This window comes from Tripterygium wilfordii, chromosome 20 (genome assembly GCF_013401445.1).
Source record: "Tripterygium wilfordii isolate XIE 37 chromosome 20, ASM1340144v1, whole genome shotgun sequence".
NCBI lineage: Eukaryota > Viridiplantae > Streptophyta > Magnoliopsida > Celastrales > Celastraceae > Tripterygium > Tripterygium wilfordii.
In genome coordinates this window covers 1,188,547-1,216,306 of record NC_052251.1, presented here as the reverse complement: position 1 = coordinate 1,216,306, position 27,760 = coordinate 1,188,547, and the positions used below count along the sequence as shown (strand labels likewise).

Sequence of the window (27,760 nt, the reverse complement as noted above, 5' to 3'; positions counted from 1 at the left end):
GGTTGGTCGACGGCGAACCGTCGACCCTCCGACGCTCAAGTCAGTACAATATTCAAAATGAAATTGGAAAGAATAAATAAAAAAAAAAAAGAAATTTTGAGGAGAGTACTGATGAACGCCATCATCTTTGAGCTTTGTTACTTTCGTATTGATGAGCGCCATTGTCTTTGAGCCTTGTTACTCTCGTCCCTGTGTTTCAAAGATAAACGTGAGGGTTGGTCGACGGCGAACCGTCGACCCTCCGACGCTCAAGTCAGTACAACGTTCAAAATGAAATTGGAATAAAAAATAAGCTAAGTTTGAGGAAGATAAATGTATATGTACTATCCCCCGTTTTTTTTTTTTTTTTTTTTTTTGGGCGTAAAACTTAAGAATGATAAAATTTCAGGTGGATGGCGTTCCAGCTGTTGGGAATGTTTCGGCCGTCCCTGTCTTGAAGTTTATAGGCACCGTGCCCTACAACTTTAGTAATCTGATATGGACCTTCCCAGTTTGGTCCCAATTTTCCGGCTCCAACTTCTTTTGTATTCTGAAACACTTTCCGAAGGACTCGATCCCCAACCTTGAACTCTCTGGTGCGGACGTGTTTGTTGAAGTGTTGGGCAACTCTGGTCTGATAAGCCGCCGTTCTGGTAAGCGCCGTTTCCCTTAATTCATCGATGGTGTCAAGTTGGCCATTCAATTGTTCCCAGTTAGTTTCTTCGTTCACCCATTGATATCTAGCGGAGGGCAATCCCGCTTCGACGGGAATGACTGCTTCGGAACCGTAAGCTAATGAGAAAGGGGTTTCTCCTGTCGGGGTCCTAGCCGTTGTTCTATACGACCACAGAACTCCGGGTAGTTCGTCCGCCCAAGCTCCCTTTGCTTGTTCTAGTCGTTTCTTCAAAGTGTTGATCAAAGTTTTGTTGGAGGCTTCAGCTTGCCCGTTTGACTGAGGGTGACGAGGTGTGGAGAAGAACAACTTAATCTTTAAGTTGGTGCAGAACCTCTTGAAGCCGTAACTGATAAATTGGGATCCGTTGTCGCATATTATCTCTTTTGGAATTCCGAACCTGCAGATTATGTTTTTCCACACGAATTGCTTGACTTCTGTATCTCTAACTCGTCTGAAGGCTTCGGCCTCTATCCATTTGGTGAAGTAATCAGTGAGTGCTAGGAAATATATGCGTTGACCAGATGCCGCTGGAAGGGGTCCGACGATGTCCATTCCCCATTTCATGAAAGGCCATGCAGACAAAGTTGGTGTGAGCTTTTCCGGCGGTTGATGCTGTATTTGAGCGAACCTTTGGCATTTATCACATTTTCGGACGTAATTTGTGGCGTCGGCTCTCATCGTTGGCCAATAGTAGCCCGCCGAGAGCGTGCGGTGTGTGAGGCTTCGACCACCGGAATGATTCCCACATTCTCCTTCATGTAGCTCGGCCAACACGAACTGAGCTTGCCTCGACGTCACGCACCTAAGTAATGGACCGGAATAAGATCGTTTGTAGAGCAACCCTCCGAACAAGGTGAATCTCGCGGCTTTCGACTTGAGGCGTCGTGCTTCACTTCGGTCGTCAGGCAAAATCCCCCCTTGTATGTATCTAGCAATGGATATCATCCAATCATCACCGTTTTTGTTGGCCTCTGGTATGGCGGATTCTATCGCCATTGTCTCCTCAGGAGTCGAGTACTGCTTCCAAACTGACGGCCACTTCAAGTATACCACCGGGATTGGTTGGGGTTCCGTCGCCTGAATCGAGGACCCTAACTTTGCGAGTGCGTCTGCATGAGCGTTGTTCGCTCTTGGAATAAGCGTTAGCGAAAATTCGTCGAACTGCTTCTGTAATTCCTTGACTGCTTCGAGGTAGCTTGCCATCTTTGGATCCTTTGCTTGGTAGGATCCTTGCAACTGATTGACAATCAGCTGAGAATCCGAATGGACTGCTAGGTTCTTGATCCTCATGTCCTCTGCAAGTTGAAGGCCGGCGATCAAAGCTTCATACTCGGCTTCGTTGTTCGTCGCTCTAAATCCGCATCGTACGGATCTTTGGATGATACTCCCTTCCGGTGAAAGCAAGACTAAACCCAATCCGCTGCCTTTGACGCTGCTCGATCCGTCTACGTAGAGGGTCCACTTTCCCAGGATTGGCATGGCGATGCAGAGCAACTCCTTTTCAGCTTGATCTTGGATGGGCGGAGTGAAATCGGCGACGAAGTCCGCCAACACCTGAGATTTGATTGCTGTGCGAGGTTGATAAGTGATGTCGTGCTCGCTTAATTCGACCGCCCACTTCGTTAATCGTCCGGATAATTCGGGCTTGTGTAGTATACTCCTCATAGGGAATGTGGTTACTACCACGATGCTGTGGCTTTGGAAGTACGGTCTCAGCTTCCGGGCGGCTGTTACGAGGGCTAGCGCGAGCTTTTCCATCTGGCTGTATCTGGTCTCGGCGTCCAAGAGGCTTTTGCTCACGTAATATACGGGAAGTTGCCTCGATTCCTCTTCTCTGATTAACACTGCGCTGACGGCTGTTTCGGACACTGCGAGATAAACGTACAGCTGTTCGTTTTCTTTATGCTTGGACAATAGTGGTGGTGAAGTCAAGTATTCTTTCAGCTGCTGCAGAGCCTTCTCGCAGTCGGCGGTCCATGCGAAGTCATTTGTTTTGCAAAGCGTTGTGAAGAACTGGTGGCATTTTTCGGATGACCTAGATACGAATCTGTTGAGCGCCGCCACCCTCCCCGTCAATTTCTGCACCTCTTTTACGCATTTTGGCGAAGGGAGGTCGAGGATTGCTCTGATTTGGTCGGGATTTGCTTCGATGCCTCGTTGAGTTACGATATAGCCCAGGAACTTCCCAGCGGTTACTCCGAATGAGCACTTGGTGGGATTCAGTTTCATGCCATATTTGATCAATAAGTCGAACGCCTGCTGTAAATGGTGCAAGTGTTGCTCAGCGACCAATGATTTGACTAACATGTCATCAATATATACTTCCATTGTGTCTCCTAGTAATCCGGCGAACATTCGGTTGACAAGTCGTTGGTATGTCGCGCCAGCATTTTTTAATCCGAAGGGCATTACTTTGTAACAAAAAATGCCCCTTTCTGTGACGAACGCGGTTTTTTCTTGATCATCGGGATGCATGAGGATCTGGTTATATCCGGAGAAGGCGTCCATGAAACTCAACAGTTCGTGGCCAGCCGTGGCGTCGACCATCATATCAATGTGAGGTAGGGGGAACGGATCTTTTGGGCAAGCTTTGTTGAGATCGGTAAAGTCTATGCAGACTCGCCATTTGCTGTAATTGCTATAACTGCTCTTTCTTCTTTTTGAGGCCATTCTGGTAACATTCTCTAGATGCCAATTGTTCACCGTAGATTTCTTTGATTCCGGCGGCCGTTGGGAATTTGACGACTTGATGATAAGTTGACGGGACTGCTTTCATCTCATGAATCCACGGACGCCCAAGGATTATGTTGAATGGTGAGTGACAATCAAGGACGAGGAACTTCGTTTGGCAATTGACCCCACCGGCATATACGGGCAATGCTATTTCGCCTTCGGTGAACTTTTGTTCTCCGCCGAATCCGATTAGGATCGTCGATCGTCGTACAACGTGATTTTCATCAATGTTCATCTTTTTAAGGGTGCTCAGCATCAAGACGTTCGCCGAACTGCCGTTGTCGATTAACACCCGTTTAATTATGCAATTTGCTACCTGAATGGAGATGACAAGGGCGTCGTGGTGTGGATCTAACAGATCGGTGGCTTCACTATTGGTAAACATGATCACCTGATCGGAAGGAGTCTTCGTCAGCCGTCCCTTCCTTGCGTCGGGATTAATGGCGGCTCTTGCACTTCTTTTGGCGGCCGAGTGAGAAATTCCACTAATCTCTGAACCCCCAATGATGACCGCAATAGTTTCAGTGGGCTCCGGTATACCGTCCTCTGCGGCCTTTTCCTTTCTTTTTGCTAAGAGAGCTTTTCCTCTTTCGGTCAGCAAGTCGTGCAAATGGCCGCGATTGACCAAATCGTTTACTTCGTAAAGTAAGGCCTTGCATTCGGTGGTTTTGTGCCCATGGACTTGATGAAAGCCGCACCATTTAGTGGTGTCTTTTTCTCTTCCGTCGGTGTTCTTTAACGGCCATTTCACTTTCTCTCTCATTTTTTTGAGTACAAGTACTGTCTCGTCATGTGCGATACTTAAGTTGTATTCGGGCGCATTTTCATAGTATTCTCGTCTGTTGAATCCCCTGTTGAACGGTCGGGAGTGGGCAGTGTTTCTTGGCGGTGGAGGCGCTGGTTGTTCTTCTCTTCTGCCGCGCTTCTCTCTATCATTGTTCGGCGGGGTCGGTCGCCGTCGGGCATCCTCTTCCCATCTGATTTGGATTGTTGCGCGGGCTAGAGCATCTTCCATGTTCTGACAATCATACTTCGCTATTTCTTCATACAATCCTCTGTCGACAAGTAGTCCATTTTTGAAGGCTCTAAACGCGGTCTCAGGATTACATCGAGGAATTGAGACTCTCTCTTTGTTGAAACGAGCTACGAAGTCTCTGGTTGATTCCTCACGGCGTTGGACGACTCTGAACAAGTCTTCTGAACATTTTTGAATTTTCTTGCTACTGGAGAAGTGCACAAGGAAGGTGTCCACTAACTGGGCGAATGAAGAGATATTGCCGTTGGGGAGACTAATGTACCATTGAAGAGCTGGCCCGGTCAATGTTGATCCGAATCCTTTGCACATGCACGCCTCTCGTAGATCTAATGGTATCGAAGTGGCGAACATTTTCTGTTTGTAGTGTGCCACGTGCTCCTCGGGATCTTCGGTTCCATCGTATAACTTCATAATTGGCGCGGCGAACCTTGGTGGAGCCTCCGTCATAGCAATCGAGGGAGAGAAAGGGGAGTCTGCAAAGCTACTTTGTGGCGTCTTTTCCGGCGGTGCCACTACTCCTGGGACTTTGTTCATCCTGGATTCTAGTGTGGCGAGCCTTTGCGTCCATTCCTCAAGTGGTGCTCCCATACTCGAGGGATTGGAAGAGGGTGGAATGTAGGAAAATGCTGGGAACAATGGTGGCGTTCGTGGCCAGTTATGACCTTCGGGTTGGGCGCCGGTCGTCGGACTGGGATGGCCACCGATGGTATGCGTAGGTGGGTCATTTTGCCTTGAACTTTGTCCGGGGGTGAAATACCTGCTCAGGCCGGCGCTCAATGGGCGAGCATGTTGGTTGGAGGTTCTTTCTGGTGTGCCCTGTTCGAGGGGTGGCATGGAGCGCACAGCACTCCTATCACGGATGGTCTGTTCGTTCAACTCCAAGAGCTTCGCATTTTCGGCCCTGACGGCGTTGTTTTCGGCTTCCAAGGCAGCCATCTTTATAGAATTTTCCCGGAGTTCCTCTCTGATGGACGTTAGTTGGGCCAGCACGTCGACCATAGGGTCCGATTCCGAGTGAGACATGGTGTTTCAAGATGGGTACGGTTGTGGTTTTCGGCTTTGCCAGGCGAAGAGCTATAGAGGCCCCACGGTGGGCGCCAAATTGTAGATACCCGAATCTACAATCGTTGAATAGTCAACGTAATTTCTATGCAGGCCTTCTACAGCGGGATCCTGAGAAACAAAGCAAGGTTGAGATCGAAGGACTTGGGCACCAGTGGGGTACCTGCCAAAGAACCTCCGACGCTCAAGTCAGTAAACTGGAATTGGGTCGGTCAAAGCAAAGATATACGAATCATAAAATGTGAATGCTGATATGGAAATGATGGATGCAAAAAATGCCAGGTAGCTGTGAATGAACTGAGGGCTTAAGGAAGTGAAAGAGGGCGAGGGGTTTGAGTCTCTCAGAAAGATGCGTCCCCCTGCTCCCGAGGGGGAGGGGGCCTTTTATAGTTGGGTAGTCAACCGACCAATACTGACATATTGGGTACAGTTCGCAGGCAGGTACGGGGAGGTGGTGTCGAGTGTCAGGACACGCGGCCTATTTTGGTTGGTTGAAGTCCGGAGTGTACAGTGGTCAGGAGGCTCGGTGTCAGAAGGTGGCTGAAGGCCGTCTGATACGACGTGCTAGGCTGTATGATTTGTCGGGGCCAGGTTCGACAGAGATCTCAGACGACCGTTACCTCAGGGGGCGGGGGTACGATAGAAGATAATGGTTTAGGTGCATGATCAACATGGTACGGGGTATATGCGTATGCAAATACATGTGAATATGATGCAAGACGCGTACCTGAGGTGTGAGTGGTTTTTGTCTCTTGACGATTAGTTACGTTAGACGTCTCCGGTTCAGGGGCTCCTTACTGAGCCGCTTAGGGCGCTCCTTACTGGGCCGCCTAGGGCGTTCCTTAATGGGCCGCTTGGGAAGCTCCTTAATGGACAGCCTGGGAAGCTTAATGTAGATGGGCTTGTGCGCCCTTTCATTGGCTGCCGAGGGCTTTGGATGTAGATGGGTGTTGACCGACCCACATTGCGTTGACCGTCGCCCAATATCGCTGGTTGAATCATCTGACGGTTTTTTGCCACTACACCTACCAGCGCAGATACTTCTCCAAGACCAAGAGGGATTAGACCCTACACATGCCCGCATGAAGCTTTCTCATAGGATTGGAGTAAGGATTGGATCACATTGCACTCCCTTATGTTAGCCTTGCAAGATAAAAGACTATCATCCGCAAAGAAGAGGTGTGAAACCTTTGGGCCACTACGACTAGCCGAAACTCCCGTGATGAGATTGCGCTTCTCTGCATCAGCAAGAAGAGCAGACATCCCTTCTGCACATATAAGGCAGTCACTTGTTTGATGGTTGATGGTCTTAACTTTTGAAGTTAGCATTGTTTGTGCATAGAGCAACGACAAGTATTGAAAGATGATAGTCAGTAATGAATATTCTCAAGATGGATTTGCGCAATCGGATGAGTCACTAATTTTTAAATTGTCTTGTATATTTCATACTTTTTTTCGAAAACCAGGATAAAACATCCTTGGATCAACCTTCTATAAAAACTGTAAGATAGTAGCACTTACACATGAAACATAAGGAAAAACATGAAAGACCAAGCAAAAACCAGATTTCACTAAACTTGAATTGCTTCCTTTTCATGTTGAACTATTGACAACAACCCCACCGGCCCGGCCCTCCTCAATTCACATCCTCGAGTCCTCATAATTCAGAGCTTCCTTTGCCATAAAGTGAGCCGCACCATTCCCAGTCCTGCGCACATGAGAGATTTGCCAAGACATAAAACCTTTCAAAATCTTCTTAATCTCCTTTATGATCCCACACCATTTAGTCAAACCCATATCATCATTCTGCAATTCTTGACTAATTATGAGGTAATCACCTTCTAAAACAACGCGACGGAAACCCAGATCGTGGCAAAAACAACTGCTGATAAAGCAGCTTCTGCCTATGCCATGGTTGGAGAAAAAGAATTGCTTAGAACTATTAGTAATGATGTGATATAATATGAAAACTCCGTAAACAACAAATGTGATAAATGAAATGTAATGTTTTTATTGTTTGAAACTACTGATGGTAATTATTTTTGTGCCATATAAATAACACAAAAAAATTTCAAATGGGCTGCCCCTAGGAGTGTTTAAAAAAATCATAGAAATTGAATCGATCGCCAAACCGACTTATTCTTTGGTTATTTTTAAAAAAAAATACTTAAAATCGACCAGACAATCAAAATAACAGTTGATAACCATCCGATTTGTCGGTTAAATTCACGTCAAAAAACCGACCACTAGCTACCCTCGAACCCCTGCTACTTAGTTGTGCCCCCAATGGTAGCAGTACCATAAGAACCCCCGCCATCCCAGCTTGTGTAGGACAAAAAAAAAAGTCTCATACTTACATCTTGTACCAAATCTGGTAGCTGGCATCTGTGTTTTTAATCCAATAACAAATAAGGATTAGAAGCAATTCCCATGTGTTGTTGTTGTGTATTCAGTCACTTTTTTGATTTCTAGTTGGTGTTTTATGTTGGTTCTTATCATTCTACCTGGTCATTCTTGAGCATCTATATACATATGTATATATACATATATAGTACAATTGGCACCATCTATACTCTCTTTATTTTAATCATAGAAAGTAAAAAAAAAAATCATGGAAAATACAAAGACTAGGCCAATGCTTTTTAAATTAGTGTCACCTAGTTTTACCCGACAGAGACAATGCTGCTTCTTTTTTTTAACAATGGATGAAGAAGCAAGCAGTAGATGACAATGGTTATTGATTTCTTGATCACAACACTGTGAAACCCGGAAACAAATAACCAAGTTAGACAACAAGAACAAGGACAAGATGAATTCTTTTTCATTCATTCGTTAATTTTCATTCACGTTTTATCGCACCAGTAAATTCTGCAAAGAAATGTCAATTGTTGGCGAATGACAGAGGTATACAACAGCTGTCGACGAAGTAAACAACACGGCCTGCTATGGTGTCATCTGAAGTTTATATCTTTAAAGAATCAGTCTGTTGTCATCTTCTGACATGTCTGCATATGGAAGGCAAGAGATTCTTGATGTCAAGCTCACCATTATATAAAAACCAGCAGCTCGGTTTTTTCGTAAGGTTCGGTAAGGTGAAAGGAAGGTAGGGTGATTGAAAATGGTGGTACCAAGTGAAGGTGTGCGTGGAAGGAGGAAGTCTTCGTCGAGAGGACACCAGAGGTTTGTTGGTGTAAGGCAGAGACCATCGGGGAGATGGGTTGCGGAGATTAAGGATTCTCTGCAGAAGGTTAGGCTATGGCTTGGAACATTTGACACTGCAGAAGATGCAGCAAGGGCATATGATGATGCTGCTCGTGCCTTGCGTGGTTCTAATGCTCGAACAAACTTTGAATTGCCTCAGCCTGCGACGACTGCTAGCAGAGTCATCGAAAACATCGTGCCTTTTTCGTTTGAGGATTTTTGTAGAGGAGGAGGGACTGAAGGAGATGGACTTCTTGGTGCTCTTAAGGCTAAATTGCTTGATGGGAAGCCGTCGTCTTCGCGTGGGGTTCCATCAAATAATAATACTAATTCAATCAAGCAAGTTCCAGTTCAAAGCAGCAATACTGCTAATATTAGTACAAAGAACGAGGTACAGGTACTATCATCACCAATTGTGAATCCTCTTCAGGTTTCCGCGAGCTTAGTTTCTGCAGGCAAGGCAGTAGTTGTTGGAGAACATATCCATAATCATAATCATAATCATAATCATAGTCACAGTCGTAATCATAGTCAGAATCGCAGCGGTGGTGATGAGTTGGTGTCAGGTCAAGGTGGGTTGCAATGGCAAAATCCGACCCAAACTATACCGCTGTGGCCTAATGAACCGGTACAGGAAGTGGCATGGGGTATGAACAATGTTTCTGACAGTGGAATTTTATGGCAACTCTCTGGAGCAACCGCAGCACCACCAGCACAAGCACCGGTTGATTTACACTATTCGGATCAGTGCACGATCGGAGAGATGCTAATGAATAATAGGATTGGAAAGCTGAACACAGTGAGCGTGCCAATGAGTCATCAAAACGTCAGTAACACAGAAGGGTTCTGGCTTTCTGATCAGCAACAACTTATGCACTGCGAAAATAATGGCTGGGTTGGCACAAATGGCTCTTGGGATCCTTACCTTTACGCGTCTTCTGTGCTAGGCTGATTATACCAGGCAATCCCAGAGATCAATGATAATGATTTCTGCGATTTTTTTCTTTCTCTTGTTTTCTTGTAATTTCTGGGACCATTCAAATGATTCTTTCTCTAATGCCCCCGGAATTGTTCAAGTTTGATCATAGATGTTTTAATGGAAATCCTCAGATGATGTAAAGTCTTGTCAGCATAATTGGCATGGGATTCATTTCAATTACATTACAAAAAAATTTCTTTCTCATTTGGCGTCCGGTTTATCTAAAATTTGTTCTGTATTTTTAGCAGTTGTCTTCACTGGTGTTTGATAAAGAAAACAAGAAAAAGAAATCATTTCCGGTTTGAAGTTATCGTACAAAGAAATTCAATCGATTTGTCTGCTTCGTAAACATCAGTATCAGTAGCATCATCCCTAGCCATTTTGATCAAGTCCTGATAATAACTTCACAATTAACTTGTGCCAGGCAACTTCTGTTTCTTCCTATTGCCAGTACTCCATCTTGTTTTGACCGTTGTCGGTTTAACATTATTGATCAAACATTTCTACCCTCCAATTGTGTCGTTATACGTCACGATCTCCTGAAAATAACTGTAATCAATACATTCCTGGAAATCATCGTTGAACGCAAACCAAAATACAAAGTTGAAGAATATTACTAGGAACCGGTCCGTGGTGGGGTTCATGCTGCTATATTAAAATCATGAGAGTGACTACAATGGCATAGTTTTTTCCGTCACTGAATACTTACTTCCAAGTTCCACGGATGAGTAAGCTCTGACAGAATTCATCTGTCAAAAAAACATGAAGGAAACAAGATTATTGGCCTGTCCCTCTCTGGCTATCTTGGACAATAGGGAAAGAGATGAGAAAGAAACTTGTTTCCTTAGCTGTACTACTGATGGAAAAACAAGTTTATTGGCCTGTCTCTTTCCCGGAAAATTAGATTATCTTATCGGGTAAAGTGTTGGCGTAATTGCAGTCTCTACTGATAAGTTCTGCTTCTGAAATACGCGTTACATTCATTTACTACTACTTGCCAAAAGGATTCATTGCTGAGATATACTAAGCAATCAAGCAGATTGTGTGATGTCTATTAGTTTCCGGGAAAGAGAAGAAAGTGCGGATGTACTGAAAGTTCTTAAGAATGGTTGTGGTAATTTCAAGGTTGTCAGTTGGCATATAGAATCCTCATATGGTTCCTGCAGACAATTTATTGCGAAAAAGTCGGTGAAAGGAACCTTAAGCACAATACAGAACAAACATATGGCAGTAGATATCTTATATGTTAATCTTTCCCATATTTCTTGGTGCATAAGAACGTGAAAAGCTAGAAATCAGAACATATTTCATCTCATACACAAATTGCAGAATAGTCGATGCATAAAACATTATACGAGCTTATCAATCAACAAAACAGCAGCTTTATCACAAAGATCCCACAGAACAAGAGGCTATATTGCTTTCAAATGTTATCTTAAAGGCCTTCAATGGACATTCTTATGTAAGGTAAGAAATGCCGGAATTCGAAGAAAAACTAACCCAAGAAGCTGTAGAAATCAATCACTCAACACATAAAACAAGTAATGAAATACATCACCCTAGTAAAGCAACAATAACTCAATCAGAATGGTCAGTCTGCTGATCCCTTTTGAAGGCCTCTTTCTCCTTCTTCCCATGTTTCTCCATCTTTCCGCCACCGTGCTTCTGCTCGAAGATATCCGAGACTTCCATATGAACACCTGGATCATTGGTGCTATAGCTGCTCTCCATCATAATTGAATTGTTCACAGCTTGAAAGTTGCTGTTCACATAAGTATTCATCGGTTCAGGCTGATCGCCAATCGACAAGTCCTTGTCGTCCTGCAGTTCACTTCTCATTGTTGCACCAGCGTTTGTTCCAGCAAGTGTGATGATTCTCACTCCATGCCCATCTTCATCCTCATGATGCTGGTGGCTTGAACCAGGCTTGTGAAGACCAGAAATGTGGTCAGTTAATGCAGAGACCATGTCCTTGACTCCGTGACCGACGTTTTTAGGCTTTTCGGTGTTGGATTGTGTGGTTTGAGCCATTGTTTTTGTGGGTGTGTGTGAAGATGAGCTTCTGCAATGGAAGGAAAGAATGGTTTGGAGTTTTGGGGGGGTTAGATTTGCATTTTAAGGGGGGAGAAAAGGTGGGGTTTGGAATAAATTAAAGGCAAAAGGAATGACTTCCATGGCAATGCAAGGATTTAAACCATTTTTTTGAAAGGTGAAGGGATTGCTTGATAATTGGTTCATCTTCTAATCCAATCTTCCTCTTTCTGAGCTTCTCCCTTTTTACATCAATGGTTTCACCTTCTAAGTCCTTGTGCTGTTGTACATGCATTATTGCCTAATAAGTGCTCAAACTGGGATTTGTTTGATTTTGCAATTGAAAAACACAATTGATATGGTCTTTTGTGAAAGAATAAAAATCTCACATCGGTCTTTGACATGATCTAGTCGAGTGATTTATAAGCAAAGTTTAACTCCTCTCACATTATAGACGTGTTTTCTAGGTCTAAGTACCAATGGCGATGCTCATAAGAACAAATTCATGTGAGTTTGTGGCCTAAAGCGGGGCAACATTTCCAATGTGTTTGGGATGGAAATTTCAACATGATATCGGATCAATGTCTCCATCCAATTGGACGAGTCTCTACCTATCCACTTATTAGGTCTAACATAACTCAACCCAACCCACAAGTGTGGGGTGTCAAGACTTAAAAATCTAACATCAATATGTGATATAATACAATCGAGTGGTTTATAAACAAAACCTACTTCCTTTCACATTGTATATACGTTTTTCTGGCTTAAATATCGATAATGATAGTCATGAAGAATAAATACATGCGGACCCACGACCCAAGACGAAAAATATCTTGAATGTTTTTGAGTTGTGAATCCAACATCCACTAAACAATAAAAATAATAGATATTTATAATTGTCCACTATAAAAGAAACAATGATATGTTGTCACTATTTTTGTGGACACAACCAATGACCCTAAATTAACCAAAATAAAATCACTTTTTTTATTCACCAAAATTAAATAATTATTTATTAATGTTAGGCCTTACTTTTGACTTTGGAGAATGACACTTCACAAGACACCAAAGACTAATTGTTTGTTCAGTTGTGGATTTATATCTAGAAAATAATTTTAATTATTATTACAACTATTAATTTAATCATAATAGAATAAAATAAAATAAAATAAATCCAAATTCTTCTGTTCTTCCCCAGCCGTCGTCGTGCTTTCCTTCATTCATAGACTTCAGAGAAAACTGTTTGGATTTTTCGAATTTGTTTCCTTTTCTTCATCGAAGGGAGCGATTTCAGGTACATTCTTACAGTTTTCTTTCATTCACAAGTTTTTTAGGGTTCTTCACGGTTTGTGCACAGGAAGGTGTTGGTTCGTTGCTCATTTGTTAGACTATGAAATTTGATTTCACTGGATCGAGACTCTTATTGGGGTTTTTTTTTATTATTATAAATTTGTAGTGTCATTTTGATTCATAGCTCATTAGGGTAAGGAGTTCATAGATAAAGTTCAGTACTTTATGCTTTTAGAGGAGTTGTTTTATATTTCTAGGGTTTTGACTTTTAAGAGACTGATATTAAAGCACTGTGAAATTATAATCAGATGCGGAAAGATGGCATTGATGCTGCAGCCGTGGACTGTGGTGGTGTTTCCCTACCAGGACCAGATCAGGACATTGACCTTGAGAAGCAGGAGCATACCACTGTGTTGCCCGTAGAGGATGTTAATTGTGTCTCCTTGGAGGATTCAATCAATGAGCACAATCCGGGGTTAGTCACCATTGTGATTTCTGATGGGGAATCTCGAACTACTCACGAATTATTGGAGAAGCCTATGAAGACTGTGGAGTCCGGTGGGGAGCAATTGCCTTGTGTGGCTTCTCCCAAGAAGGGTTATTTATCGAGAAATTCAAGCTCTCACGAGCAATGCAGGTATGCTTATTTTATTTCATATACACAATGATTGCTTTCCTATATGTGCTTTAGTTTCAGATGGTCGGGGTAATTGATGCTGAATGCAATAAACTTCCAACATATGCAGTTATCTCAACCTCCTACACTAAAATGATTGTTAAAATGTGGTTGTATTTTTCTTGACCTGTTAAACTCTGAGTGCATACAGTTACCTTAGATTTTGAGCGCCTAATATAATGATGGAGTGTTACTTTGGAGGTATTCGATGGTTTGGCGGCATTACAAGATGCTACTGCCTCTTTTCAGAGTGTTGCTCCCACAGAATGGCTTCTTTTGGTTGCTGTAAAAGTGATCAGTTGTCAAATAATTGACTTGTGATGTCAGCTCCACCATCTAATAAGAAGAAGACATTTGACCATTGTTTTCATTTAGTTGACTTCCGTTTTTAAAAGACAGATGAAGTCCCAGTCCATCGTTGTTTTTTAAGAAATTCATAATCTTATATGGAGAATGGCAAATATTCTTCCAGAGTTTGTCAGCAGGAGAAGGACGAAGTTTTAATAGATCTCGGATGCAAATGTCGAGGTGGTCTTGCGAAAGCGCACCGATCATGCATAGATACCTGGTTCCGTACAAAAGGATCAAACAAATGTGAGATATGCCAGTAAGTCTTTCAGAAACTCATTGATGATTTAAAGTTAATTCAGTTCTCAAAAAATCTAAATTTAGGTTGCCCCTTCTTTGCAGAAATGTGACGGTGAATGTGCCACCTCCAGAGGCCCAGCTAGGTGTATGTACTCTTGCTCTGAATTCTGCAATTTCATATGAACGTTCAAGGGCATAACTTCAATTTTTCGTCAAAATTTGCTGTATGCATTCAATATTGATCTTATAGCTGCTGATAATATATATGTGAGATTTACTGAAAATAGTGTTTCCATATCTCATACTAGTGTATATTTTATGACAGAGCATGTAACAGTGATCTTGTCGGACTCAAAATCTTTTACAGTCTTTCCCATTATGCTTGAAACTAAAATTGTTCATAGATTTTCTGGAATTTGGAAATCTTTGTCCTAGTTAACAGTGATTAGTTGAACCATTTTCTCTGTTCTGATTTCATTTGTTCATTCTTTGAAGAGGGAAATGCAGTAGATTGGAAAAAGCATTCGCAAGGTGCTTGATATTTTGTCATTATTCATATTAATTTTGATAAAATGAAGTATCACTATTTACAGCAATGCATTTGTTGAAAGTAGAAACTCGAAATGGTGCAGACCGCTGAGAATCTTTTTAATTGAACCTAAATGTATGTTAGTAGTATATGAACACATACCTGAAATTTCTTACATCATGTGTTTCGTGGAACAGTCAAATTACTGGGTATGGAGGATTGATACAAACTTCAGATCACCAGATCGTGAACGGGTAAAGTCGCTATGCCTTGTTTACTAGTTTGTGCATATTGCAAATTCATTTTCGTTTGCTGTGATTTCTCTATTCAAAAAATATCCATTGCTATGATTTCTCATCTCTGTAACAGGGCTGTTATAGTCCTCTTTGGGTTGCTTTCTCGATACTTATTGGCGGTCTCCTTTTGGACGTTTTGATATCCGTCACCCTTGGTGTGTCTGCACTGCCTGTGAATATTATAATCGGTACGGATACTCTCTCTCAACTTTATATACCCTTACAATTCTCCAACTGCCGGTCATCCAATAATAAGAGTATGAAATGATGTTCAAACTTGAAAACAATGATGCAGGGGTGATTGTGGTACTTGGACTCGGAACTGCCCTCCGACTGACCCTGGAATTCTGCCATGAGTGGAGAATGAGGAGGATAGTAGAAACAGATGTGAATCTTGGGTATCATCCTGGTTTGTAAGTACTGTATATAAATTAAGAATTAAGTAGAGCAGTGTTACCAATACTACCTGAAAATTGTTGATATTTGTCCTTTGAGGGATTCATTTGGTGGTCACTCTTTTATTTTCTTTTTTTTTTTCTCGGCACACTCATCTCAGTATATAGAAGGGAATTTTTATATGGCTATCTATTATTTCTCTTTGTTATATTTCACATTCAGAGCTCTGTTTTACCGTCTTAGGACTTGTACTATGGATGGAAACTTCATGTGTTAGAACTTGTTATGGGTACAGGAAAAACCACCCAGAACTTGACAAGAGGACGACCTTTTTTAAAAAAAAAAACTCTCCAGGAAGAGCCTTTTCTTCTTCTTCTTCTTCTTTCTTGTGGGCGTTCACACGGAACATCGACACCCTGCCCGCAGAAAGAATGCCATGGCACCGCCCTTCAATTCTGTCACCACATCTTCATGGTTTATGGGTCTGCTTCGGAGAGTGTTGTAGTCAATCGCGACACAGAACTAGCTCCTTGCAGCTACAATTTCTAAATGCGTGGTGCATTTCGTAGGTGTAAGTAGGAGTGGAAAAACTATGTCCGGTTAAGATGATCGAATTTATCCCATTCGGATTAAATCAAGTTTGGGCATAAATTACATGTCTAAAATTCGGGTCTAAAAATAAAAATTTTTATTCGGTTTAAAATCAAATCCAGGTCCAAACACATAAATATTGTCGAACTTAATTGTCCTAATCATAATCATAATCTGGATTAGATTATTATTCGATTTATTTGTTCAAATTTGAATCAATTCGGGTTTGGTCAATTAAATATGTCCGAACTCCAATCCGAGTTAAGGTCTAAACTTGTAAATGTTTCGTAAACACGTACTGTTATTCGATCCGAAACCGAATTTTTTGTCACCATAGATACAAAGACACTGCAAAACGCATCCATATGGAGTGACAAGTTTCGAACTTTGTAAAAGAGAGAGTTAATCGAACTTTACATCACTGAAAGATCACCATTATTTCAACTCAGTCATCCAATGTTAGATTGTTTCAACTTTCAACTCAATCACCCATTTTCAAATATGTTTCAATTTCATCACCCTGGATAGATTTCCACAAATCTGGGCAATCAACCTTGCCTACATGGCATTTTGACCTTTAAGTCAACAATGAGTTGGAATGGCAAATGTCACCTGGAAAGTTTTAAAAAAAAATCCCTGCATATATAAGATCTGTACAGAAACATAACAAACTGCATCTTGAAACATATTAGTCACTAAAAAGATCAAATTCGTTCCAAATATGAATATTTACATAAACAACTGCCATTTCTAATTCTAAACCAAAATGGGCGGAAGAATTTATAAACCAAAACATATTCTTCCACCATGACTATCAAACACCAACCCGGCCACCTCCGACATCTTTTCGACAAACGAACACTACCACTTTACTCACCGGAGCCAGGAGCTTATAGCCCAACCAAGTTCAGTCGGAAAAGTCACCGGAAGTTACGGACCCACTTTGGACCCGGTTACCTGTCTCTTGAACTATAAAAAGCCTGATACCCAAATTTCTTACAAACTCAAATAAACCTAAAAAGTAAAGTAAAATTGAACAATAATAAAAGAGAACATCAGAATGAATAGCGGAACTAGGATTTTGATTTACCCCAAGCTAAACTTAAAAGTAACGGGGTTCGGGGCAGCTCCCCGAAAAATTTTTAGGGCTTCAGTAAAATCTCAAAATGGCAGGAACTTATCATGCTTCCAAGATCACTATAATAACTAACTACCAGCTCAAATACTAGCAAAATGACACTTACTAGGAAAATAGGACTCTTCAAAGGTATCTATTATTGAATCTGTATCGATAGTTTCTGCTATTTCTCTTTTGACGAAGACAACCAATGAGGGGTTGAGGTGAGGGCAGTACCTGCTTCTAGTTGCTTGGCCCTGGAGAATCACAGACACTAGAGTCTAGACAGCTATTGGTCCTAGACACAGAGTCGAAGTCTCGAAGAAACGATTAAACGAAGACTTCAAAACTACAAAGCAAACTTGTCTTGGGCTAGCCTAGTATAGTGTCTAAACTAGTGGAGTAGTGGGCTTAAGTATATTTGATAATTTTTTTTGGTTTTTTTCACACGGGCTCAAACCCACCTTAGCCCAACTGTAGTTCCGCCACTATTCACAATCATCACTTACCAGTAGCAAAAAGCTATGATTGTTGCATATGCAAGAGCTTTTGTCCAACACCCTTGCTTCTTATGCAATAGCTTTCGTGCTAGGGAGTTGATTTGATCAAGGGAGATGAATTTCCCAAGGTTGATGGGCTAAGAAGAGGAGAGTTGGGTGATTCGTGAACGAGAGATTTTGGAGGGCTAAGAAGAGGAGTGTTGCGACGCAAATGGTGTGTGTGAGGAATATCAGAGTTGGGTTGGGTTTTTTTTGGTTTTGATTTTTAATTTTGAATTTTTTTTTATTCATTCAAATATTACACATAAGAACCATTAGACACGGCATTCATTCCGTTAGACACTTAACGGTCAAAATGCCATATAGGCAAACGTGACTGTTCAAATTTGTGGAAATCTACCAGGATGATGAAATTAAAACAAATTTAAAAATGGATGATTGAGTTGAAACAATCTCACATTGGATTACTGAATTGAAACAATGGTAATCTTTCAGTGATGTAAAGTTGAATTAACTAGTAAAAGAAATCTTTCTTTAATACACGTGACTACGTGAGTCAAAAAACGACAAAAAAAGCACTGTATTTGGCTTGGCGAAGAAGCGAACTACAACTAAGGAAGGCGACACTTTGGGGTTAATATGGTAAATGTGAAGTCCCAAACACCATTCACAGTCCGCCACGTCAGAGAATTGTGATTGGACGATCTCACAAAAGGCACACGTGTCAGTGACAAAATGTCGAGCTACCAGACGAGACAGGTTCACGCGCGCAAACAGTCAGCTAACCCACTGAGGTTATCAGTTATCTTGGTCTTCGACTCTTCGATCGTTAAATTAGGGTTTGTTTCAAAGGAGGAAGAAGAAGAAGATGGCAGTGTTGTCCATCGACAGACTACCTCTAGGGTTCCGATTCAGGCCGTCGGACGAGGAGCTCATAAATCATTACCTGAGGTTGAAGGTAAACGGTCGTGATTCCGAGGTCGAAGTCATACGTGAAGTCGATATCTGCAAATGGGAGCCCTGGGACTTACCTGGTTCGTACTTTCTAGTTTCTTCTTCAAGCTTTAATTTTTATTTTAATTTTTTTGCTGATTCTGAATCTTGCGATTCGTTAATTGACAAGTAATCCCCTTTATTCCTTTCGAATTATTCCTCTGTGCACGTCAAGAACTAGGTTAAGATTCCTTGTTTAAATTTTCCTGTTCAATAATTTATCTTGTTGAAAGTGATCGGGCTGAGTAGTTTATTTGGGTGCGAAATTGATTTGTTGAATTTTGGGGGTTAGGGCTTTCGGTGATAAAGACGGAGGACCCGGAGTGGTTCTTCTTCTGCCCACGAGATAGGAAATATCCAAATGGGCACCGATCAAACAGGGCTACTGATGCTGGCTATTGGAAGGCTACAGGGAAGGACCGCACTATCAAGTCTGGTAGACCTAATCAAAGCTTGATTGGGATGAAGAAGACTTTGGTTTTCTACAGAGGTCGTGCCCCCAAAGGTCAGCGTACTCGTTGGATTATGCACGAGTATCGGCCCACCCTGAAGGAGCTAGATGGAACTGGTCCAGGCCAGGTCTCTTTCTCTCTGTGAATTCATTCTTTAACTATTTTCTTTTCATTTTGTGATCATTGCTGAAGGAATTTAGTCTCTCTTTCGGTTGCTTCATCAATATATTAGTACTTAACTTTGTTAGTATTTGAAATGGGGACAGAGTGCCTTTGTTATCTTTCGATTGTTCCGGAAGCCTGAGGAGAATATTGAGAGTCAAAAGTATGATGAGGTGGAGAATAATGGATTATCTCCTACTACAAGCAAATCCTCTCCCGATGACATGACATCAGATCTAGTTGAAGAAGCAGAAACATCCGCAATGCAGGAAGGAAAGGAGACTGAAGGAGCAGAGAAGCAGTTTGACCAGTTGAACAATATGGCTCCTAACACTCTAGTACCTGTTCAGAGCTGCTCCAATAGTCATATGACTTCGGATGGCGAAGATCATCCAACAGTTGCGACTCCAATGAATGTGAGGAAGTTTTTCTTTTCGTCTATTTTGGATTAATATAAACTAGTTTGCAGTTGTGAAGAGTTTGATGATGACGGGACGCCACATTTTCTTTTGACTGCAGGAATATACAATGCTTAATGGAAATTCAGACATGTACAATCCCATGGATGACCAAATTGATTGCAAAGTATTTCCCCCCAAGCAGTCGCAAATTCTAGCAGAATTGACACCACCCTACATGGATTCGCCCTATGCCAGTGATTTTGGTGATGATCACAATTGGTTGCAATTTCAGAATGGTTCTTGTGAAGAAGATGTATCCTTCAGTGATTTATTTGATGGCTCATTTACTAACAATGATGAGTGTTCTGGTGAAGAGTCAACAAGTCGGAAGAACTCAGTTGTTGGAAGTGCGACTCAGCTACCTGGTCATGAATGCGTGTTGCAGACTATACCACCTGAATATTCCAACAATCATGACAATGATATTTACAACCACACCAACGCAGAAATGTCCAGCTTACAGGTAAAATAAAAAGAGTAGCCTTGTGGTAGCTGTTTAGTTTTTGCTTATTCTGCATAGTTATTAATTATGAATAAATATCCATGTAATGATTACTAGTGCTTGAGATGAATTATCTTAGTGTACTTTCAAGTCTGAGACTTTTTTTTTCCCTCTTTTTTTGGAATAAGTTCTGGTCTTAGACATTGACATATTATGTTTCTATATTTCCCTTCTTCTGTTTTCACCAGCATGATCCAGGGATGGGCACACCCAGGAGCTATAATGAGCTTTTAGATAGCAAGGAATTGCTTCAGATTCCAGCGTCATTGGTATCTTGGCCATTACTTGGTGAAGAAAGTAGAAATAATGTGGGCGACCTAGGGAATATTTCTGTCGGGCAGGATGCTTCATCTGCATATCTCGCCATGGGTTCATTCTATGATATATGCAACAATGTGGACAGATCAATTTGGCAAAACAATCCTCTGGAGTATGGCAGTAATGGTAGTGGAACTGGAATCAAAATCATAAACCGCCAGCTTCGGCAGCAACCTAATCCAAACAATTTTGCGAATCAAGGAACTGCTCCTAGGAGAATTCGTCTACAGATAAAAAATTCACTTGGGTCAGTTGGCAATGGTGAGGGGAACAATTCAATCTACTTTGCAAACGAAGATGAACCTCTGCCATCATCTACTGAGGTAAATATTAATCACTTGTAGTCTTTTTGGCTATTGTGGAAAATTATGTTGATTACTGGATATCCCATGGAGCTATATATTTATTATGCCCTGCAGGCCAGCAAAACTACCAAACAGACTGCTATGCCCGAGAAGTCCGTGGATGGGAAAACCATTGATGTTGGTGACCCAAGAAACAAAATTAGAACTCATAGAACTCGTCGGCTCCGACGCCGACGGAATACGGAGTCAAAGACTAATAACTCTTCGTCTGAGACAGTTGGCAATGGCAAGATTGGAGATGCAACCTCTGGAGATGGTGTCCAGTCAGCGGTCACAGAGGTAAGGTTTTCTCAATGGTCAAAGTATTGAAACTGAATTGATTCAGTTGCCACTCACTGAAATTTTCCCACAAATTGCCTTGTGCAGGCTACTGAAGCTGCAGTACCTGGCCCGACCTTTAAGCCGGAAAATGAGACCCAGCTGCCCAAAATCAAAAGCAGCTACAAGGAAACCACTGACGAATTGTCTGGAAAACTGAGGTTAAGGGCGAGTCAGTATGATGATTATGGGAGCAGGCAAATAGAGTCGCCTTCGATCACGAAGGCACCATCCCCCACACTCCATAGCCAAATTTACTCTAAAGTCTACAGTGCCAGCATTTTCCTGGTGGTAGCTATTTCTATGGTTTCTATTGGGGTGTGGATGTATGGTAGATGATTGTTGGGTCTGGTGTTGATTGCATTGGCATAGCCATATATTATATATATCCTATAAGGCTGTAACATGCTGAACCCCCACCTGTTTTCTTCATCCGTGAGGCCGCCCGATGTTGTAATAATCAAAATATCATCAGGAGATTATATTCATAGCTTCTATTTATCTTTCAAAATTATCCTTTTCCTTGTTATAGTTCAAACTAGGGGTGTCTATGGTCGGATTTTTTTCTCAATTTTTTGACATCCTGATGGGTCGGTTATTGTCTGTTTGATCAGTTTTTTTGATTTTTTTTTGTATTAACATATGTTTGGTAATAACCGTCAGTTTGACAATTGATTTGGTTTGGCAACGTTTTTTTGGACAGTCGTAGGTCAAAACTTCAGAGCATAATCGAATACCTGAAATAGGCTAGTTCTGCACTTCAAGGTTAGCCCAGTAATGTGTTTGGGCCGCTCTTGGGCTCTTGTCATTGAATGAGTGGGCCTGATGGAATATCACTGTTGTGAAAGAAGCCTGTGTGCCGGTTAAGCAGTTCAGTCAGCAACCTTGTTGGCAAAGAAACAACGTAAGTTGTGGTCCATTTTAGAATTTAAAAAAAAAAACTACACAATAAAAGGTAAGAAGATAAGGATGAGTGAGAAAGTAGATGGGCTCCACATGGATCTAAAGCCTTAAGAAACCATGCCACGTGGAAACCGAAGGCGCACACCGGAATTAGTACTATTTTTATGGGTGTGTGGGTGGGTGGTATTTTATAGATTTATGTAGAAAGCCAGAGAGAGCTAGAGGTTTTGAAGTTTGATGGTTGTTGAGGGATGAATCTAGAGCATGTTATTAAAATAGGATTGTGCCGCCTGGTCGAACCATAAAATCGGTGAACTAGTTATCAAATCGGCACGATTTTGTCAAAATATCACTTATGCAAGTAACCTGAGAAAAAATCGTCAACCGGGTGATGATTTTTCGTAAAAATCATTGAATCGTGTTGATAAAATCGTATGGTTTTTCAAAATATTTTTTTCGACCAATTACTCATTGACTAAACCAGACCCAATTTCTCACCCGAGTCGATGTCCGGCTCAATTTTTATATAACATTGATTCTGGAGAAATTAAGAGAAACCAGACCCACTTGGATCTCTCTGGCTCTTTCCTTTGACATATAAATTAAAGTAGCAACTCTGTGTCTTGTAATTGAAAAAAAAAAAAAAGCGCAAGGAAGAGGAGAAGTGAGTTGAAGAGAAAGATGATACTGGTGGTAATAATGGCGGAGCTATTGGAAGAGTACACGGCGTTGGTGACGAGGGTGCTGGAGCATATGGTGGAAGACGCTCCTTTCCCAAGAAGGGTTCGTGTTCTTGTTAGGCGTAGCCTTCCTTTTGCTTCTCATCATCATCATCATCCTCTGCTTCCAGCCCCTGTTGCCTAAATCCCCCAAAACCCCCTTCTTCTTGTTCTTCTTCTGAGCGGTTCAGGTGATGCTGATGATGAGGTTATGGTCTCAATACATGTCGACGGATTAGTTATTGTAATTTTTGTATATGTAGGCTTAAACATTTTTTTTGTTTCTTTAATTTGGATGTAAATTGTTTCTATTGAATAAATTCCAATCAAGTCAATCTCTTTCTGATGAATTTGTGTTTCAATTTCCCACTTCAAAAAATTTCTCTTTGGTTTCTGATCCCAATTCATGTCTCTAATCAGTCCTCAAGCGAGAGAAAGAGAGAGGGAGATGCATTATTGGTGGATGGTTGTAGAAGAGTGTAGAAGATTCCCTGAAACTTGATACACATATGCCAAAGATGGTGTTGGTAATGGTAAATTCAAGTCTCTAATCAATAAATTAGTTTGATTAAAGAGAGAGAGACAAATTCATTATTGGTGGTAATACTAGTATGCTTTTCTTTGTATGGTTGGTTGTAGAAGAGAGTGTAGAAGATACCCTCTATACACATGCCTTAGGTATATCTTTTTTTCGGAGTTATGCTTTTCATGTATGTGTAGTTTGCACAAGGTTCAATTTCCTTTGGATGCAGGAGCTCACATATAGATTTCATATAAACTTGTCTGACATGCGTAATTTATGGATTAGTATACAAGTCAGATGAATTTACACTTTGTAGACACGAAGATTTGTAATCAAGTAAAGTGGATCGAGGCCTTTAAGAATCCAACAAAGATAACACTAAGAATATATCGTAAAGCTTAACAACGGTGTGGTGCCGAGGAGGTTTCGACGGTCAACTTAGTTAACGGTGGCGGGATTTGTAGTGAGAGAAGTAAAGAGTTTAGAGAGAGGGGGAGAGCATAATACCTCCAAAAGTTGAATCCTTAATGTGGTGAGAATCACATATATTTTGCGATCTAGATCACGTGAGCTTTGAGCTGACAAGCACTGGGCATTGATCAAATCGTGAGCCTATGAGAGAACTTCTTTGCAATATAGGCTTCAGGTCTTTGTTGAATAGAGAGCCCAAACCATAGGTCTGTTGAGCTCGACTGAGACTCTTGTGAGTCTTGATTGAGTAGATTTAACATGAGGACGGATTTTGACCCATACACACCTGTACATCCAGCGGCCGTGATTGCGAGTCCCATCATTAAAAAAAAATTGAAAAACATCTTGATCATTAAAAAAGAAACCCTTGATATACACATCCATTTAAGAGCATTGTCACTTGTATCATTAATAATTGGGTAGAACTACGTTTAGTACTAAACAAATCTTATCTAATCACGTGTCGTCCTCATGATGTCTTGTCAAGTTCGAATTCGGGGCCAGACGGCACCTAGATCACATGTGTTTCCTTATCTTCTTCTATCCTACTCAACGAATCTTTGTTTATTATTTATGGTGGGATTCTTATTTTATCCATTTTTGCATAAAATAGAGATGATCTTCTCCAATTAATCATAAATAAATAAAAGTCAAATTTGTATAAAGTCGTACTCAAGTTATATTATAAATTAGATACTCGTGAGAGCATTGCATAAATCAAATTCAAACAACTGAAAGAAATATTATCTATTATAAGTTTAAATTCTGTACAATTTGTCCTTAAAATAATCATTTTGGTGTTAGATTTGATCAATAAATTTGGAATTGATTTGGGATGTGTGGAGGCAAGTTCTGTGGCTAATTTAGCGTTTTTGGGGTTTTCGTCCTGATTGGGGTTTAGCCGTTCAGACACCTCGGGTACATGAAGTGGTAGAGGAGTCTTATTGGACAGCATTCCTCGAGGAAGCTTGAAAACCTACTGTTTATTATAAATAGTAGACTTGTTTTCTAGTGTTGCAAGCTAATTTCTTATTATTTGTTTATTTGGGTTTAAATAGGTGGCTAAGAGAGAGCAAATGGTGATAAATTTGTGATGTATCTCTTGGAGGTTCACTTAGGTTCAAGGTTATAAAGAAATAAAGGGTTGTGTGCGGTGAACATCGAAAGAGAGAACAAAATGGATAATTTTGTGGTAAATCTTTGGGGTTGCCTTGGTTTCTTGATGAGAAAGAATTGAGTGTGTATTGATACAAATTTGTTACAAAGTGAATTTTCTCTTGATTGTGTTTTGATAACGCCGTGGTTTTAATTTTAGAAAAAAGAGGAGATGAGATTTTAAATTTTAGAAAAAAAAAGCGATCGGACACGTATTGCATTCATAATTTTAATAGGCTTTCCAGTTGTATGGGCTAAAGCCCAACTTAACTCCATCTCATTTTTATGGGCCGAATTAAGTAAATAACATTTTTTTCCTGATCCATTAGAGGACATGGTCCATCAAGCCCCCTTTATCCAGAGTAAAACTTTTTCCAAGAAAATGAAAAAGATTTCCAAGGTTTATTATTATTATTTTAGAAAACATGGTCAAGTTGGCTACCAGTGAGGATGGTTGTACTTGTAACATATTTAACAAATAAAGAGGAGGAAAATATAGCATATATATGTATATCTTTACTAGATTACTCAAAAATCAATGGGGCTCTTTGTGGTTGGAAATCACACCTCTAGGTTTTGCACTCCTAATTCTTTTACTTCGATGCTGTCACAAAAGTCTTCATCTTCGTCAAATGTCTGAATCGTCTAAAATGACGATTCCGACAATTCATAAAACTGAATCGCATGATTCTTTATGCAAGTTGATTCCGACAATTCATAAAACTGAATCGCATGATTCTTTATGCAACCTGATTCAACCAACGACTTGTATGATCATTAGTAAAAGTCGAATCGCATGAATCGAATTGTGATTCATGTGATTCTAACAACCTTGCGTAATAGAATTGAGGGCAGGAAAGAGGGGTCGAGTTCTGGCTTACCCTAATCGACCTTTTTACTTCACATCTGAAAACTACTTCAAGGACGCAACCACAAATTCAAAAAGAATTATGGCCATGGCTATAAAAAGAAAAATGTCTATGGCTTTTTTTTCTCTCCAAAAAGAAAAATGTTCGTGACATTTAGGTGAAAAGTTTTGAAATACCACTAACAAATATGTTTTTCATTGGAATCGAACATTAGACACACGTATGCGTAACCCAATCGATTACCAACCGAATCACCTATTGTTGGTCATTCAGGTCAAAAGTTGCGTCCTCTTTTTTTTTTTGTATCATTAAAAGTTTAAACATAAATATTTTAGAAATATTATCAGAATCATAGTTGCATAAAGGTGGTTGAATGAGTCAAATTAGTCAAGAAATCAAAAAAAATTAATTAATGAGAATAATTAGGTAAGCATAAAATTCCTCTGACGTGTTAAGATATAGGATAATGTGCAAAATAATTAAAAGTGCAGCATATATGCACCCATCTATAAGAAACAAGAATAATTAACATATTATAGAGAAATTATAAAGAGTATATGTGGATAATATTCGTTTGATCAAATGATAATTATATGGGCCATATGATGGCCCATAACTATAATATATTATTATACTAATAAAAGAAACAAATTAAATAATCTCTTATTGGTGCATATCCTATTTGAAAAATATATGTAGCTTGAGTGCTGCTGAACCAGTTGCACGACATAGCATGTGAAATCATGGTTAAGTTGGACCCAAAACATGCAAGTTTATATCTATTTAGTATGTAGACCAACTAGAAGTTGGTTCCGTGGGTTTGTCCCAATGGAATGGGTTTCGGCCCAATCTTATTTGTGTTAAGCATGTTCGCGGTCGGTTTCGGTCAAATTTTTTTTTTAATAGTTTTTGACATGAATATAACTGATCCAATGGTCGATTTTATCGTTTTTTGTCGGTTCGGTTCAGTTTTTAATGAAGAAATGTGTAACTTTTTATTATAAAAAACTAATCAATCGATTCGGTTTTGACCTTTTTTAACACTCTTAAGCATGATGGGACTGTTCTAGCGGTTTGAGATTTACGCCCAAAGACATGTTGAACTGAATAGTTACTCGGTCACAAAAAAAAAAAAACCAAAATTATCATATTCTTTGGTATTGATGCGGTTGCTGCTGGAGAATATGTGATGCCCTAATTGGTTAGAATTGAATGGTCGTCCAGACATATTATGTGTGAATAATAGTGCAATTGTTCCTAGCTAGTTCAAAGATTTTCTTTTGTCAGAGCAGCTATATATATAAAGAACCCAAAGGTTCTTTTCTTAATGCTGTAGAACAAAATATGTTAAAAGAAGAACAGAGAACTAATGTATCCCATCTATAGGTAGCTAATCCAAAGCCTGACAAATAGCAATGTGTGGGAATATTAACTTTGTCAAGAACGAACAACACGGTTTCTACAACATGTTTGTGTAGTAATTTTTAAAGAGAGAGAGAGAGAGGGTGCACAATAGAGAGATCACAAAAAAGAAAGATCTTTTCAGAATATATGTTCTACCTTTGCATCAAAACCTAATTAGCAGCAATATATATATATATATATATATATATATATATATATTTTGTATGTATGTTTGTGTAGCACCCAGTTCGAGTGGGTGGGACTACAAGCCTCTTTGCACTGGTGGTGCTTGACAAGCTACCGAGTGACGATGAGGCTAAGTCTCTTGTCCCACATCGTCCATGAGAAGATGTGATTATGTGAAGTACAAAATATAACAGGCGAAACTTCAAAACTAATAACAATCGTTTTTTCTGAGCTCAAACTATTATTAGCTGGTGCTGAGCTTGAGAAGACAAAATTGTG

General features: G+C 40.6%; 5 protein-coding genes across 5 annotated transcripts; 2 read left to right on the top strand and 3 right to left on the bottom strand.

The window, feature by feature from the left end:
- Positions 1–367: 367 nt before the first annotated feature.
- Positions 368–3,202, bottom strand: LOC119987518. Its single transcript, XM_038832447.1, has one exon. It carries the CDS (start codon positions 3,200–3,202, stop codon positions 368–370), a length of 2,835 nt encoding a protein of 944 aa, XP_038688375.1.
- A 91-nt stretch (positions 3,203–3,293) lies between these two features.
- On the bottom strand, positions 3,294–5,447 carry LOC119987516. Its single transcript, XM_038832444.1, has one exon. The coding sequence runs from the start codon at positions 5,445–5,447 to the stop codon at positions 3,294–3,296; it is 2,154 nt and encodes a 717-aa protein (XP_038688372.1).
- A 5,797-nt stretch (positions 5,448–11,244) lies between these two features.
- On the bottom strand, positions 11,245–11,697 carry LOC119987515. The gene has a single exon (XM_038832442.1). The coding sequence runs from the start codon at positions 11,695–11,697 to the stop codon at positions 11,245–11,247; it is 453 nt and encodes a 150-aa protein (XP_038688370.1).
- A 1,158-nt stretch (positions 11,698–12,855) lies between these two features.
- Positions 12,856–15,667, top strand: LOC119986622. The gene is made up of 7 exons (XM_038831258.1): positions 12,856–12,991; positions 13,296–13,624; positions 14,136–14,270; positions 14,354–14,396; positions 14,978–15,034; positions 15,150–15,264; positions 15,372–15,667. Exons 2-7 carry the CDS (start codon positions 13,296–13,298, stop codon positions 15,491–15,493), a joined length of 801 nt encoding a protein of 266 aa, XP_038687186.1. The 5' UTR covers positions 12,856–12,991; the 3' UTR covers positions 15,494–15,667.
- Positions 15,668–18,457: 2,790 nt separating this feature from the next.
- LOC119987236 (protein NTM1-like 9) lies at positions 18,458–21,773 on the top strand. Its single transcript, XM_038832093.1, has 7 exons — positions 18,458–18,714; positions 18,966–19,252; positions 19,392–19,703; positions 19,807–20,211; positions 20,439–20,891; positions 20,988–21,212; positions 21,300–21,773. Exons 1-7 carry the CDS (start codon positions 18,549–18,551, stop codon positions 21,588–21,590), a joined length of 2,139 nt encoding a protein of 712 aa, XP_038688021.1. The 5' UTR covers positions 18,458–18,548; the 3' UTR covers positions 21,591–21,773.
- Positions 21,774–27,760: the final 5,987 nt, after the last annotated feature.

What these genes read in the sequence shown, in the direction of transcription:
- LOC119987518 (XM_038832447.1), bottom strand. Translation starts at nt 3,202, where the DNA reads ATGGTCGACGCCACGGCTGGCCACGAACTGTTGAGTTTCATGGACGCC.
- LOC119987516 (XM_038832444.1), bottom strand. Translation starts at nt 5,447, where the DNA reads ATGTCTCACTCGGAATCGGACCCTATGGTCGACGTGCTGGCCCAACTA.
- LOC119987515 (XM_038832442.1), bottom strand. Translation starts at nt 11,697, where the DNA reads ATGGCTCAAACCACACAATCCAACACCGAAAAGCCTAAAAACGTCGGT.
- LOC119986622 (XM_038831258.1), top strand. Translation starts at nt 13,296, where the DNA reads ATGCGGAAAGATGGCATTGATGCTGCAGCCGTGGACTGTGGTGGTGTT. An exon ending in AGCTCTCACGAGCAATGCAG is followed by an intron (nt 13,625 to 14,135) that starts GTATGCTTATTT and finishes ATATTCTTCCAG; the next exon opens with AGTTTGTCAGCAGGAGAAGG. An exon ending in AACAAATGTGAGATATGCCA is followed by an intron (nt 14,271 to 14,353) that starts GTAAGTCTTTCA and finishes CCTTCTTTGCAG; the next exon opens with AAATGTGACGGTGAATGTGC.
- LOC119987236 (XM_038832093.1), top strand. Translation starts at nt 18,549, where the DNA reads ATGGCAGTGTTGTCCATCGACAGACTACCTCTAGGGTTCCGATTCAGG. An exon ending in ATGGAACTGGTCCAGGCCAG is followed by an intron (nt 19,253 to 19,391) that starts GTCTCTTTCTCT and finishes AAATGGGGACAG; the next exon opens with AGTGCCTTTGTTATCTTTCG. An exon ending in CTCTGCCATCATCTACTGAG is followed by an intron (nt 20,892 to 20,987) that starts GTAAATATTAAT and finishes TATGCCCTGCAG; the next exon opens with GCCAGCAAAACTACCAAACA.